The sequence below is a fragment of the Entelurus aequoreus genome, linkage group LG02 (genome assembly GCF_033978785.1).
Source record: "Entelurus aequoreus isolate RoL-2023_Sb linkage group LG02, RoL_Eaeq_v1.1, whole genome shotgun sequence".
NCBI lineage: Eukaryota > Metazoa > Chordata > Actinopteri > Syngnathiformes > Syngnathidae > Entelurus > Entelurus aequoreus.
The window spans coordinates 54,917,109-54,933,774 of NC_084732.1; the positions used below are offsets into that span (position 1 = coordinate 54,917,109).

Below are 16,666 nucleotides of genomic sequence, written 5' to 3' on the forward strand. Positions count from 1 at the left end.
AGCAAGCGAACTTCACTTGGATGATTTTAAAGGTGGTGCTTCTTGGTGTTTTCGATTCATGAAAAGACGCAATCTCTCCATCCGCACACGGACTACTATTTCACAGCAACTACCAAAAGACTTTCAAGAAAAGCTGGCTACTTTTCACGCATATTGTAAAAACAAGATAGCTGAAAAAAAGATCCGGCCAGAGCACATCATCAACATGGACGAGGTTCCCCTCACTTTTGATATTCCTGTGAACTGCACCGTGGATAAAACAGGAGCTTGTACGGTAAATATTCGCACCACAGGGCATGAGAAGTCGTCTTTCACAGTGGTCCTAGCTTGCCATGCTAATGGACAGAAACTTCCACCCATGGTTATATTCAAAAGGAAGACCTTGCCAAAAGAGAACTTTCCAGCCGGCATTATCATAAAGGCTAACTCGAAGGGATGGATGGATGAGGAAAAGATGAGCGAGTGGTTGAAAGAAGTGTATGTGAAGAGACCGGGTGGCTTTTTTCACGCAGCTCCGTCCTTGTTGATTTACGACTCCATGCGTGCCCACATCACTGATGGTGTAAAAAAACAAGTGAAACACACTAATTCAACACTCGCCGTCATTCCGGGTGGATTAACCAAAGAACTCCAACCACTGGATATTGGTGTAAACAGGGCATTTAAAGCTCGACTGCGAACGGCGTGGGAACAATGGATGACCGAAGGCGAGCACACCTTCACTAAAACAGGGAGACAGCGCCGGACAACATCTGCCAACACCTGCCGGTGGATTGTAAATGCCTGGGCGGATATATCGGTCTCAACTGTGGTCCGAGCTTTCCGGAAGCCAGGATTCACGGAACTGCTGGACAACAACAGCGACACTGACTCTGATGACTTCGACGAGACGGAGCCAGCTAATTTGGATGCCGTGTTCGCCCAACTTTTTAATTCAGACACTGAAGAAGAATTCGAGGGATTTATGGATGAAGAATAACTTCAGAAAGTGAGCTTTAAATGTTTATTTTGTGTGTTGTGTGACATTATCGTTCGAGCAACGTTGAGTTATTGATGTTGCTATTGCTCTGCTCTGCACTATTTTGAGTGTTACTATTTTTGTGATTGCACATTTGCACGTTACATGATTGCACATTACATTTTGGGAGTGAACAGAGTTGTTAGAACGCTGGTTTTTAATATATTAAAGTTTGACTGACCTCCATCTGACTGTTTTTTTGACATTCCCTTTAGCGCAGCGTAGGTGCGGCTAATAACCCCGGTGCGGCTAATAGGTAAACAAAGTTTTGAAATATGCTGTTCATTGAAGGTGCGGCTTATAACACGGGGCGCCTTATGGTGCGGAAAATACGGTATGTATGTGTATATATATACATATATGTATATACATATATGTATATACATGTATATACATACCGTATTTTCCGCACTGTAAGGCGCACCGGATTATAAGGCGCACCTTCAATGAATGGCATATTTCAAAATTTTGTTCATATATAAGGCGCACTGGATTATAAGGCGCACCTATGTCAACAAAACAGTCAGGTCAGTCAAACTTTATTATTAGATTACAAACCAGCGTTCTGACAACTCTGTTCACTCCCAAAATGAATAAACAGATGATTTACTCGTGTTACGTAAATCAAACGTTAGCGCTATCACAATATATAGTAACACTCGAAATAGTGCAGAGCAATAACAATATATCAATAACTCAACGTTGCTCAAACGTTAATGTCACACAACACACAAAATAAACATGTAAAGCTCACTTTATGAAGTTATTTCTCATCCACGAATCCCTCGAATTCTTCTTCAGTGTCCGAATAAAACAGTTGGGCTAATACGGCATCCAAAATGGCCGGCTCCGTCTCGTCAAAGTCGTCATTAATGGAGTGAGTGTCGCTGCTGTTTAGCAGTTCAGTGACAATTCCTGCCTTCCTGAAAGCTCGGACCACGGTTGAGACTGAATCAGCCCAGGCATTTACGATCCACTGGCAGATAGTGGCGTATGTCGTCCGGCGCTGTCTCCGTCTTGGTGAACGTGTGTTCGCCTTCTGTCATCCACTGTTCCCTTCGCAGTTTAGCTTCGAATGCCCTGTTGACACCAATATCTAGCGGCTGGAGTTCTTTTGTCAATCCACCCGGAATGACGGCGAGTATTGAATTAAGCGCGTAAGCGTGTCTCTTAATGTGATGTTATGAGCTAGGCTAGGGAATATAACAACTACACTACCCAGCATGCAACGGGAGTGACGAGCATGCGCGGTAGCCCTGAGAAGCGTTGTTGTATGTCGCCAAGACTCGCCATGCCGGCAGTTAGAATGTGGTTATGAGCACGCTGCGAGTAAACTTTGAGAACTCAGCCAACACGCCTCGTCTGCATTATTTATAATTAGACAGACAACACACTTAATAGGAGCCATTTTGGGGTCTTTACATAAACACACAAATGGAAATGAAACGTCATATATCCCAGCATGCACCGCGCGCTTCTTCTACGGGGGGAAAAAGATCGCGGCTGTTTACCGTAGTTGCGAGACCTAAACTTTATGAAAATTAAGTTTGTTGTGGCTCAATATTTGTCCATAATCTATATCCGGATTATAAGGCGCACTGTCAGCTTTTGACAAAATTGGAGGTTTTTAGGTGCGCCTTATAGTGCGGAAAATACGGTTTATATGTATGTATATACTGTACATTTACGTGTATATGGATATACATGTATATGCATATATATGTATGTACATACATATACGTGTATATGTATATACGAATATATGTATATACATATGTGTATGTATGTATGTACAAATATATGTATATACATATGTGTATGTATGTACGAATATATTTATATACATATGTGTATGTATATATATATATATATATATATATATATATATATATATATATATATATATATATATATACATACACATATGTATATATGTATATATGTCTTAATTAGATTATCCAAAAAAATAGTGCTCGATACCGTGGTAGAGCGTAATATGTATGTGTGGGAAAAAAATCACAAGACTATTTCATCTCTACAGGCCTGTTTCATGAGGGGTTATCTCAATCCTCAGGAGATTTTAATGGAAGCATTCACATACCATGGTTTATATAGGGCACAGAGCGGGTGTGTACAGGCAGGCGTGGGGGCGTGGTGATTAGCTCATGTGTTACCTAGGAGGTGTTTCCTTCTGTGACGGCATGCTGATACAATATCGCTGCGCTTAACAAGCGCTTCTTCTTCTACGGTAAGCAACCGCCCCCATAGAAGAGGAAGCGCTTCTTCTTCTACTGTAAGCAACCTCCAAGGTGAGCACCCGCCCCCGTAGAAGAAGAAGCGCGCGGATAATACGATTCATTTAATTTGTGTGTTACTGCTGATACAATTTCGCTGCGCTTGTTAAGCGCAGCGAAATTGTATCAGCATGCCGTCACAGAAGGAAACACCTCCTAGGTAACACATGAGCTAATCACCACGCCCCCACGCCTGCCTGTACACACCCGCTCTGTGCCCTATATAAACCATGGTATGTGAATGCTTCCATTAAAATCTCCTGAGGATTGAGGTAACCCCTCATGAAACAGGCCTGTAGAGATTTTTTCCCACACATACATATATATATATATATATATATATATATATATATATATATATATATATATATATATATATATATACATACATACAGTCAAGAAAATAAGTATTTGAACACCCTGCTATTTTGCAAGTTCGTCTGAAATTTTCACGGTAGGTGCATGTCCACTGTATGAGAGATAACCTAAAAAGAAAAATCCAGAAATCACAATCCATGATTTTTTAACAACTTATTCGTGGGATACAGCTGAAAATAAGTATTTGAACACCTGTCTATCAGCTAGAATTCTGACCCTCAAAGACCTGTTAGTCCACCTTTAAAAGTCCTCCACTCCACTGTATTATCCTGAATCAGATGCACCTGTGTGAGGTTGTTAGCTGCATAAAGACACCTGTCCACCCCATACAATCAGTAAGACCCAAACATTCAGCATGGCTAAGAGCAAAGAGCTGTCCAAAGAAACCAGAGACAAAATTGTACTCCACAAGGATGGAAAGGGCTACGGAGAAATTGCCAAGCAGCTTGGGGAAAAAAGGTCCACTGTTAGAGCAATCATTAGAAAATGGAAGAAGCTAAACATGACGGTCAATCTCAATCGGAGTGGAGCCCCATGCAAGATATCACCTCGTGGGGTCTCAATGATGCTAAGAAAGGTAAGGAATCAGCCCAGGACTACACGGCAGGACTTGGTCAATGACCTGAAAAGAGCTGGGACCACTGTTTCCATGGTTTGATATCATGCATGGCACGGAAGGTTCCCCTGCTTAAACCAGCACATGTTAAGGCCCGTCTTAAGTTTGCCAATGACCATTTGGATGATCCAGAGGAGTCATGGGAGAAAGCTTTGTGGACAGATGAGACCAAAATTGACCTTTTTGGTCATAATTCCACTATGGGTGTTTGGAGGAAGAAGAATGATGCGTACCATACCAAGAACACCATCCCTACTGTGAAGCATGGGGGTGGTAGCATCATGCTTTGGGGGTGTTTTTCTGCTCATGGGACAGGACGACTGTACTGTATTAAGGAGAGGATGACTGCAGCCATGTATTGTGAGATTTTGGCCAGAAACCTTCCCTCAGTCAGATCATTGAAGATGAGTTGTGGCTGGATCTTCCAACATGACAATGACCCAAAGCACACAGCCAGGAAAACCAAGAGGTGGCTTCGTAAGAACCATATCAAGGTTCTGGAGTGGCCAAGCCAGTCTCCAGATCTAAATCCAATTGAAAATCTTTGGAGGGAGCTGAAAGTCTTTGTTACTCAGCGACAGCCCAGAAACCTGACTGATCTAGAGAAGATCTGTGTGGAGGAGTGGGCGAAAATCCCTCCTGCAGTCTGTGCAAACCTGGTGAAGAACTACAGGAAACGTTTGACCTCTGTAATTGCAAACAAAGGCTACTCTACCAAATATTAATGTTGGTGTTCAAATACTTATTTTCAGCTTTATCACACAAATAAATTGTTAAAAAAATCATAGATTGTGATTTCTGGATGTTTTCTTTTTAGGTTATCTCTCATACAGTGCACATGCACCTACCATGAAAATTTCAGACCCCTCCATGATTTCTAAGTGGGAGAACTTGCAAAATAGCAGGGTGTTCAAATACTTATTTTCTTGATTGTATATATATATATATATATATATATATATATATCTATATATATATATATATATATATATATATATATATATATATATAGATATATATATATATATATATATATATATAGATATGTATGTATGTATATATGTATGTGTGTGTGTGTATATATATGTATGTATGTATATGTGTGTGTGTGTATATATGTGTGTGTATATGTGTATATATATACATATATGTATATATATGTGTGTGTATGTGTATATACATACATACATATATATGTATATACTTATATATGTATATACAAACTGTATGTACAGTATATACATATATGTATGTATATACATATGTGTATATGTATATACCAATATATGTATGTATACAGTATATGTGTATGTATGTACATATATATTATTAGGGCTGCAACTAACGATTAATTTGATAATCGATTAATCTGTCAATTATTACTTCAATCAATAATCGGATAAAAGAGACAAACTACATTTCTATCCTTTCCAGTATTTTATTGGAAAAAAAAAAACGGCATACTGGCACCATACTTATTTTGATTATTGTTTCTCAGCTGTTTGTACATGTTGCAGTTTATAAATAAAGGTTTATAAAAAAAAAAATTGTCTCTGCGCATGCGCACAGCATAGATCCAACGAATCAATGACTAAATTAATCGCCAACTATTTTTATAATTGATTTTAATCGATTAGTTGTTGCAGCCCTAATATATATATATATATATATATATATATATATATATATATATACATATATATATATATATATATATATATATATATATATATGTATATATATATATATATATATATACACACACACACACATGTATGTGTGCGTGTATATATATACACAGTATTTTCTGCATTATAAGGCGCACCTTCAATGAATGGCACATTTCAAAATTTTGTTCATATATAAGGCGCACTGGATTATAAAGCGCACCTATGTCAACAAAACAGTCAGGTCAGTCAAACTTTATTATTAGATTAGAAACCAGCGTTCTGACAACTGTGTTCACTCCCAAAATGAATAAACAGATGATTTACTCGTGTTACGTAAATCAAACGTTAGCGCTATCACAATGTAGTAACACTCGAAATAGTGCAGAGCAATAACAATATATGAATAACTCAACGTTGCTCAAATGTTAATGTCACACAACACAACACACAAAATAAACATGTAAAGCTCACTTTATGAAGTTATTCCTCATCCACGAATCCCTCGAATTCTTCTTCTTCAGTGTCCGAATGAAACAGTGGGGCGAATACGGCATCCAAAATGGCCGGCTCCGTCTCGTCAAAGTCGTCATTAATCGAGTCAGTGTCGCTGCTGTTTAGCAGTTCAGTGACAATTCCTGCCGTCCTGAATGCTCCGACCACAGTTGGGACTGAATCAGCCCAGGCATTTACAATCCACTGGCAGATAGTGGCGCATGTCGTCAGGCGCCGTCTTGGTGAACGTGTGTTCGCCTTCTGTCATCCACTGTTCCCACGCAGTTAGCAGTCTAGCTTCAAATGCCCTGTTGACACCAATATCTAGCGGCTGGAGTTCTTTTGTCAATCCACCCGGAATGACGGCGAGTATTGAATTAAGCGCGTAAGCTTGTCTCTGTCATGAGCTAGGGATTATAACAACTACACTACCCAGCATGCAACGGGAATGACGAGCATGTGCGGTAGGTCGCCATGCCGGCAGTTAGAATGTGGTTATGAGCACGCTGTGAGTAAATGTTGAGAACTCAGCCAACACGCCTCGTCTGCATTATTTATAATTAGACAGACAACACACTTAAAAGGAGCCATTTTGGGGTCTTTACATAAACACACAAATGGAAATGAAATGTCACAAATCCCAGCATGCACCGCACGCTTCTTCTTCTACGGGGAAAAAAGATGGCGGCTGTTTACCGTAGTTGCGAGACCTAAACTTTATGAAAATGAATATTAATATTAATCCATATATAAGGCGCACCGGATTATAAGGCGCACTGTCAGTTTATGAGAAAATTTGTGGTTTTTAGGTGCGCCTTATAGTGCGGAAAATACGATATATCCATCCATCTTCTTCCGCTTATCTGAGGTTGGGTCGCCGGGGCAGCAGCCTAAGCAGGGAAGCCCAGACTTTCCTCTCCCCTGCCACTTCGTCCAGCTCATCCCGTGGGATCCCGAGGCGTTCCCAGGCCAGCCGGGAGACATAGTCTACCCAACGTGTCCTGGGTCTTCCCCGTGGCCTCCTACCTTCAGAAGACCCATAATAAATTCATAAAAGAACCAAACTTCATGAATGTTTTTTGTGACCAACAAGTATGTGCTCCAATCACTATATCACAAAAAAATAAGTGTTGTAGAAATTATTGGAAACTCAAAACAGCCATGACATTGTTCTTTACAAGTGTATGTAAACTTTAGATCGCGACTGTATCTCGATCCATAATCTAGGATTAGGTTAGAATACAATATATTGCTTTACTGACAAGAAAAATACAATCATTAGTAAATACCAAAAAAAATACTATGACTGAAACTAAACGGATAAGACATGGAGCAGGTAAAACACACATTGTTAAATATCAAACACAATTTGTAGCAATTTGTTACAAAATTCAGTAATTTCAGTTGCATTGGTTTGCGCTAAGTGGGAGGTTTTGACTCCGCTAATAATTGCCAACAAGCCAAGCAGCTTTGTGCGTCTACTTATCTGTATGGGCACGACAGGGGGCTGGTTAACTATATTATCTTTAAACTCCTTGAGCAGGTCTGGTTTAAAATAGCAGGGTGTTTTTCTTTCTTGTAAGTTGGGTGCTGAATGGCAAGAAGGCATAGTGGCTGTCAGCCAATTTAACTTTGCTTTTACTCTTTTGTCCACAGGTGGTCTATCTGGTGTTGGCATGGGACTGGGACCAGGAGGGCAACCTATTAATGCAAACAATCTGAACAGCGGAGGAAGTATGGGCAGCATGGGCGCAGGAGGTCAGTCACTGATAAATAATGTGTCGATTTAGTCAGAGTTTTCTGATCAAGATGTTTATTTATGGTGTATTTACGTATGTTGAGTAGGGTTGTCAAAAGTATTGATACTCAAACTTTGTGTCCGGATATGATAATGTATAATTTTCATTAACGATTTACTTTTGTTACTCTATGTAAAATATGCACTGCAAGCACAGATTTTCCTCATTGTGGGATAAATAAAGTTGATCTTATCTAGGGCTGCACCTAAATGGCCAAAATAATAATCACGATTATTTTCATCAATATTGAAATCACAATTATTTACTCTTAATAAAACATATTTTATTGCACTTTATATTTTAAACAAACAATGTAAATGTGGCTTTCATTTAAAAAAGAAAACTATAAAAAACTATTCATTAATATAGAATAAAATGTACAAAGGGCTAATTAAAATAAATATGCCATCGCGGAGTGCGATTATGAAGTGCAAACAAGTGAAAAAAATCAGATTATGCACAAAAGGCACGTACAAAGGAACACGTTCATTGTACTGCTCACAATATATATAGAACATATGTCTTTGGCCAAATAAAACGCTATTACATTTGTTATTTTGTCGAGTCTATGAGAGGTGGACGAATACGGGAACCCTTGGTGTACGGTTTATGTTATGGTTGTCTGTATTTTGGGCACCCCTGCTTTTGCAGCTGTTTGTAGTGCCGGTGGCGGGTAGCCCGCTCTGTTAGCAACCAGCTTTACAACGCACTGAAACGATTGTGGTTGAGAAAAGAAGTGAAGTGTTGTTAATGCTTAACGTGTATCCGCAACGCGCTAATTTGTTGGGATGTGCACACTAACGCAGCTTTTCCGTGCAACTCATTGTGGCGTTGGTTTTTGGTTCATCCGCGCAGGTGCATTTCGGGGTTTCGGGAAACGAGCGGGAGTGCCTGGACAAAAGAGAGATGTGCGGTCGTGTTTCCGGGTTAATATGTGTGCCTGTTGGTAATCTGCGGGAGGGGAGGGCACTGATGTAATAATAATTTTTTTTATATATATATAATTTCGGGAGCTACTGGCTGATCTACATTGAACCTCTGTTGTCACTCACTCTTACTCGCTCTAACATGAGTCCACTGTCTATCGGTTGCCCCTTGGTGGTTGGTTGCCAACATGCTTGGTTTGAAATGCAAATTAAATCTGTTTTTTAAATGTTAATATTGCCGATGATCACCCTCATGTAATCGTGGCGGCCAAAATCGTGATCACGATAAAAATTGTATTAATTGTGCAGCCCTAATCTTAACCGAAGGAAAGTCCAAGGTTTTCGATAAGCATGGTGGTCAAGAAGTCTTGTAGGTCAAATTTGGACAAGTGTCATAAAGCTTGACATACTGATCTGTATGTTAAATTCAGACAGGTTAACAAATCTTCAGTTTCAAACTCATGACTGATGTTATTGTGGCCTGCAAGAATGTTGGTCGTGTTATTATTGGCGATTAACCACAGCTAGCAGATAAAGGCTAACATCACAATAATGAAATACAACATTTGAAAAAATCAGGCATGTTCGTTTATTATGTTAATAGACCGTGTTCATATACTAAATGTACATATGTCGGTGACCTAAAATGTATTTTGTCTTTAAAGTCCCAGCATGTAGCAGAGCATTGTCAACCTGCAACACTTTACTAAACATCCTTAAAATATTGTTCTGAAAGTTATTAGTTACCATAGTTGCAGTTTTCTGTTTATTTTGAGCTGTTCTGTCAATTGTTACATTTTGTAAATAGGTAATTTTTTTAGTTAAAAAAAGTATACAATATTGTAGGGGTGAACGTTTTAGTCACTGTGGAATTAAAATTATATTTAGTACATTGGATATTTTTTGCTATCGAGTTGAACTTTTTAGTAATCTGACAGCCCTATTGGTGAGTGCTATTGACTCTGGGCCCTATTATCCTGTTTGCACTCATGTTTTTTCCATGCTTTAAGGTATGCATGTATCTTTTATTAGTATTCTCGCATAACCAGGCAAAAGTGCGTAAGTCTAGAATGAAGGCGGTCTCATTACTAATGAGCTGGACTTTGCCATGACGCCTTTTTTTGGGCTTCGTAAAAATGATGAAACCTGAAGTTTCGCTATCACTCAAGGTCATTGAAATCTATGAAAAATAGGATTTTAAATTTGAAAAGTTCGTATCAATCCAGGCAGTGCTTGTCTTGTGAATGTGTGTCGCCATGAGGCCCTTTTCCACCAAAAGTTCAGGAATTTGTGTGGTTTTTGTTTCCAACTCATTTTACAGTTAAGGGTAGTTTATACAAATCACGCTGATAATGTATGGAAGAGTGGTTTACTATATTTCTATACTGATACTATGTAAATAAACAGACAATATTAGGTCACAGTTCTTTTACTAAAAAGTAAAAAATTGAAATACAAAGCAATCATATACAAAACGATATGATTTAAAAAATAAAGTTTACCCAGTTGTTCATAAAAAGTCAGGCTTCTGCCCACAATGTCCAAACGGCTCAGTGGGGCGGTGCTGCCTTGCTCCCTTCGGCCGACTGATCGGAAGAGAGACAAGACGACCCGTCTCCCCGAGTTGTCCTGCGTTGGCGCCCTGCCAGTTTGGTGTGCATATGTGACCAGCTGTAAATGCGAAAAAAGTGTTTCCATCATGCTTTTCTGAAACACTTCAACATCGAAACATCTGAAAAACCACATAATGAGAGCAAAAAAATGTTTAAGCAATATGAGTTTTTTTTAAAAATATGGGTGTTTCCATTACCAGTTTCTCATTGCAATATTTAGGTTTTGCGCATTTCTAGGGGGAATGGAAACGCAGCTAGTAACTGTCAAATAAATCAATCAAATCAAATGATAGACGCTTCATTATAAATCGATGTTTTATTAAATAGTCACAGTTCAATGATCACGGTCAAACCAAAATCTAATGCATTTAACAGCCCAGGATGTCTCAAATGCGACAGATCGCACCCAGCCTTGCGTTTTATGTCGTGGTTGTACCCTTCTTCAGCTGTTTCACTTACGCAGAGACACAGCAGGTACGTTACGTACATTTTTGGGTTTTGATAGTTGATTCAGACTGGCATTATGTTATTTTATCCTCATTCCAATGGAATCATCCAGGTGTTTCAGTTGAAGCGATCAGAAAAGATGTGAGTTTCTTTTATAGGGTTGTATCAAACGATTTCTTGAATCGACTAATCTACCGATTATTTTTTCAATCAATCGGTTAATCTGTAGATCTCATTCCTTTTTGTAACAAATTGTTTTTTAGTGTAGTGGTGCAATGTTTTTTCAAATGAATTACCCAAACATACACCAAAAATGTTAATTGCATGTAAAAACTTAAATGGATGTTATATGGTTTGGGGATGAAAAAGAAAGTGAGGTCAGTTGATACATCACACATATTAAATGGAAATGGTACTATGTAATTATAGTGAAAGCTATAGACTATATGATGTAAAAAAGGAACCATACAATCACCTTACTTTTTAGGAAATAAACCAATAGTGGGACTAACACCAATAAATTTTACTTAAAAATATTTAAGGTCACTAAATGACCTAGCTTTGAAATCAGGAAGGACGCGCAATTCAGGAAGCCCGCGCGTCCCCTGGACGTGGATTTTTTATTTTTTTTACTGCCCGGTTTGCTTGTTTTTGATTTATTGATTTTATCGATTATCGCTTTTCGCCGGTGTTTTGTTTTGTTTATATTTTCCGGGTCAAATTTCCGTCCCCGTTTATTGCGTTTTTATTGGTCGTAAACTTTGATTCGCTGAACGTTTTATCAATTACAAATACTGCCTCAGTTTGCCCTCGGACAACTTTACCGCGAGGGGCTGTCAAAAGAAAGACTTCATGGGAAACACTGAGGTGAGTGTAAAGTCAACCTTTTTAACTTCATTCTGTGCCATGGCTCTAGTAAATGAGTTGTTTTTGTCTTTGTGAGTCCATGGAAACTTCACTTTTATCTCCCGCTGCATCGACATCGTTCGAGGATAGAGACAGGCTAGCTGTTAGCTTCAAGCTTACCAGCACCGGACCAGACTCCTTCACCCCAAAAACATACGAGGCAAATATGTGCCTTTTGAAGTGTTAATGTGCGAGGAGTGTTCGAAAGGAGTCTCTTGGAGAAGCGACTGACAAGTTAGCAAGTGTTGCTCGCGTCGCTGACAGAGACGTCATCACCGTCATTGTTTACTGAAGCAGAGATGCTGTGTGTTATGATAAACGCGCATGCGTCGCCAGGCTCTGCTTTTTATTGATACTTATCAGATACAATTTTGTATTATCTATAGCAGGGGTGTCAAAAGTGTGGCCCAGAGGCCATTTGCGGCCTGCAGCTAATGTTTTAAAGGCCTACAGCACATTCTAAAAATACTATTAAAATAAACAAAAATATAACAAAAGTGGAATAAAAAAGCTTACAGGGTAAATGTAATTTAGAAAAAGTTGCAATGTTGACTAATAAAACAAAGCTGTTTTTTTTCTTTAAAACTGTCTTTGCTCAAAACATAATATTGAATCAAAATCAATGTTTTTATGAATTATTGACCTATCCAAGTCTCCGATTACTTCACATCAAATATTCCACTTAGAAAAATGTTTTTTGTGGAAGAGTTTGCATATTTTGTGTGTTTGTCATAAAAAACAGTTTTCTTTGACAAAAAGTGCAAGAAAAAAAAACAACATAAAAAAAACCTTAGAATTGACGGATAGATATGAAATTGATGTAGACTCTAGAGATTTAAGCGTTCAATAAATAATGTATGTATGCCCTGGCAGACGATTTTCATCATTTCATGACCGAAACAAAAAACTTTTTACACTTTTATACTGAAATTAATACACCTACAACTTATTGAATACAGATATAGAAAAAACTACCAGCAGCGGTGAAGTTTAGATCCATGAAGGAAAGAAGAAAGTGAAAGAATGTTTATAACTGAATACATTTACATATGCATAAAAATGTGTTTTCTGTTGTATTATTTTTTAAATGAATTAAGTAACGTTTATGACAACCTTTTTCCAAAACACAATATAAAATGTGAGATGTAACAGGATAATGCATACATTTATCATTTGTTTTCAAAACGGTTACAAAAAAGTGGGACCCCATTTTTATGACTGGATGGGGTCCCTGGGACCTCATTTTGAAAATTTCTACCGCCAACATTGAGTACTGACACTAATACTGTTTACTTTAAAATATTCAAGATTACTGAAATATTTTGCTTTTCAAATATTTATCATAATTAAAGTCAGGAAAAAACGCAAATCAGCATTGTACAATATCATTGCATTAATAAACGGTTACCTTTATTCTCTTTTTTTACTTATAAATATTAAAGCAAAATAAAATCAATAGCAGGGTTGTGAAAGATAAACCGATGAGACAGAATATCAGTCGGTGGAAACCACGTAAATCGATAAGAATCAGCGGTGAATCCTTTAATTAATCGCGAATAGAAACATAGGGCAGGTATTGCGCAAAACTAGAAATCAGTTTAGTGTTTTTGTATTTAAAACAATGCAAAAGCCAGGGCTGCTGGTAAAATGGTTACCCGGATTTCCAGGAAAAACGTAACTTGAGAGTCAACATCATATCCACCAACAGGTGTCTGTGACAACACTGACTTGACTCGTGAAAAAGAGGACAATTTTGCCTTGCAGAAAGACTATTTTGTTATGGCATGCTTCTTATTCAACTCCCGTTAACCACTCCTCTGTTTCCCCCACCCTTGTGAAGTCCCCAAATAGCTGTCCAGGATATGCCTGTAATATAATTACCGTATTTTCCGCATTATAAGGCGCACCTAAAAACCTCCAATTTCCCCAAAAGCTGACAGTGCGCCTTATAATCCGGTGCGCCTTATATATGGACCAATATTGAGCCACAACAGGTCTCGCAACTACGGTAACTACGCCGACTTCATTTTCCCCCTTCTACGGCTACTTACCGTAGAAGAAGAAGAAGCGCTTCTTCTACGGGGGAAAATGAAGTCGGCGGCTGTTTACCGTAGAAGAAGAAGTTCTTCTATGGGGGAAAATGAAGTCGGCGGCTTCTTACTGTAGAATAACTTCTTCTTCTAAGGGGGAAAATGAAGTCGGCGGCTGCTTACCGTAGAAGAACTTATTTTTCTACGGAGGAAAATTAAGTCCCGTAGTTGCGAGACCTAAACTTTATGTAAAGACCCAAAAATGGCTCCTATTAAGAGATATGCTTACAAAGGCGATCAGTCACGCAGTAGAACACGGGAATAGAGCAGCAGCGAGATAATTTAACATTAACGAATCAATGGTGCGGAAGTGGAGGAAGCAACATGATGACCTGCGCCAAGTAAAGAAGACTAAACAGAGTTTCCGAGGGAACAAAGCGAGATGGCTACTGTTGGAGGACAAACTCGGACAGTGGGTTGTTGAACAGAGAGCAGCAAGTAGAAGTGTCAGTACAATCACTATTTGTTTTGTTGACATTTCCTTTAGCGCAGCTCCATCTAATGGATGCATAATGTAGCCTCTACTGTAGCGTTTATTCAATGCGCCTTATAATGCGGTGCGCCTTGTATATGAACAACGTTTTACAATAGGCCATTCATTGAAGGTGCGCCTTATAATCCGGTGCGCCTTATAGTGCGGAAAATACGGTATTTAATTTTGGACCTCAAGAATAAGCATATCCTCATCCATCGTGTGAAATTACATCTGAAAACCTCAGACAAGTTGACTTGTTTTGTTTTGTTGATATACTGTACATGATGTAATCAATGTGGTCCTTTTCCTGTAGTTATGGATGTTCCTGGTTATGGTGGAATGAACAGAGGGGGTAAGTTTATTTTCTGCTTTCATGTGTGGTATTGGCTGTAGTTTGACCAATCATGTTTTGTATTTGACAATGTGGGTTTTGTCAGGTGTTGGTGGAGGTTTTGGAGTCATGGATATGTCCAACATGGGTAACTTTGGAGGAAGAGAAATGCCGCCAATGGGCAGAATGGGCGGTGAGTGTTCTCTTTGATTATTTGCTAAAACAATGATCAGTTTAGTCTAAGAATGAACACCAGGTAAGCTTGATGTTTTGTTTTTGTTTTGTTTTTTATTTAAGATATGTACCGGTCAAGAATGGGCGGGATGGATTTTGGCAGTGACATGCCATTGAATCGAGGATTTGGCGATTCATTTGGAGCAATGAGTGAGTCATACATATCCTGGTATTTTTTCTGAGATTTTGCAATGTTATCGCTTGAATTCATGAACTGTCTCTGTGTGTACAGTTGCCGTGTGCTGTAGTCTAACTCATAATGTATGGAATTACATTATCTCCCTCAGGTGGAGATGTGGGAAAAGGTGGAATAGGGAACATGGACACTGGATTACGTTTACTATTAGGCTTGGGCAATATGGCCTAAAACTAAAATCTCAGATGTCTTCCACAAAAAGAATGAAAGTGGGTTGACGGAAATGGCTCTTAAAAATATCACTTATCATCTTGTGGAATACAATCGGACCGCTTGTATCTGCAGCGATCACTTTGTAAAATGTTTGAACATTTGATTTGTTTGAGAAACTTTCTGTGATGCAATCGACTTATATTAGTAGTGTTTGATAGCAAATCTAAATGTAAATAAATGACATTAGATCGCATTTGTTTTTTGTTCTTTTGTGGTTGCTATATGCCTAAATATAACTACGAAGACCTGGTTGTGCAAATAAACTAACGTTACGTTAAGTCCTAGTAATAAATATTGTGATTTTTGGCCCAATCCACCGTATTTTTGTTGTCGATTTTAATAACAGAAACTAAAAGCTAAGATCTTGTTGTGCAGGAAAGCTAAGTGCTATGTTTGACACAGATGACCATATTATAGCATCTTTGGTGATATTTGTTATCATTAAAAAAATATCCTAAATAGTATTAATAAACTAGATGAATACATCTCTAGTATGCTCAACAGCATATAGTGAATCTTGATATCGTTTGCAAACATTGCTGGACAACAGGGACATATACAGCTAAATAATGAGACAAAATATGAACTTCACACCATAAAATCAATTGCAGACATGAATTGTAGATGAGACTAATATTTGTAGCAGGAAATCAACTTCAAACAATCCTTTTATGCAATCATTTTCAAAGAACTAAATTGAGAGCTTCCTCTGGGAGGCAATACTTCTATAAACTAAAATGTAGCATTGTACATTGCATGCAAATATATTATATACAACATTGAGATTAATAAAGTGCAAACTTAAAACTTCTGTCTTGAAAAAAATACTTTTGTAAATATAAATATGTAGTATTGCATGCAAATAAATAAATTCCAATGAATCAATAAGAATATTTAGCTCATTCACGTAAGAGACTAGACGTATAAGATTTCATGGGATTTAGCGATTAGGAGTGACATATTGTTTG

General features: G+C 38.2%; 1 protein-coding gene across 1 annotated transcript in view; it reads left to right on the forward strand.

Annotated features, from left to right (window-relative positions):
• myef2 (myelin expression factor 2) overlaps positions 1-16,666 on the forward strand; it is a 35,668-nt gene that overhangs the window by 12,869 nt on the left and 6,133 nt on the right. The window contains exons 10-13 of the mRNA XM_062029323.1: positions 8,125-8,226; positions 15,038-15,076; positions 15,162-15,248; positions 15,353-15,439. Coding sequence (XP_061885307.1) covers positions 8,125-8,226; positions 15,038-15,076; positions 15,162-15,248; positions 15,353-15,439 — 315 coding nt within the window. The remainder of the gene's footprint in view (positions 1-8,124; positions 8,227-15,037; positions 15,077-15,161; positions 15,249-15,352; positions 15,440-16,666) is intronic.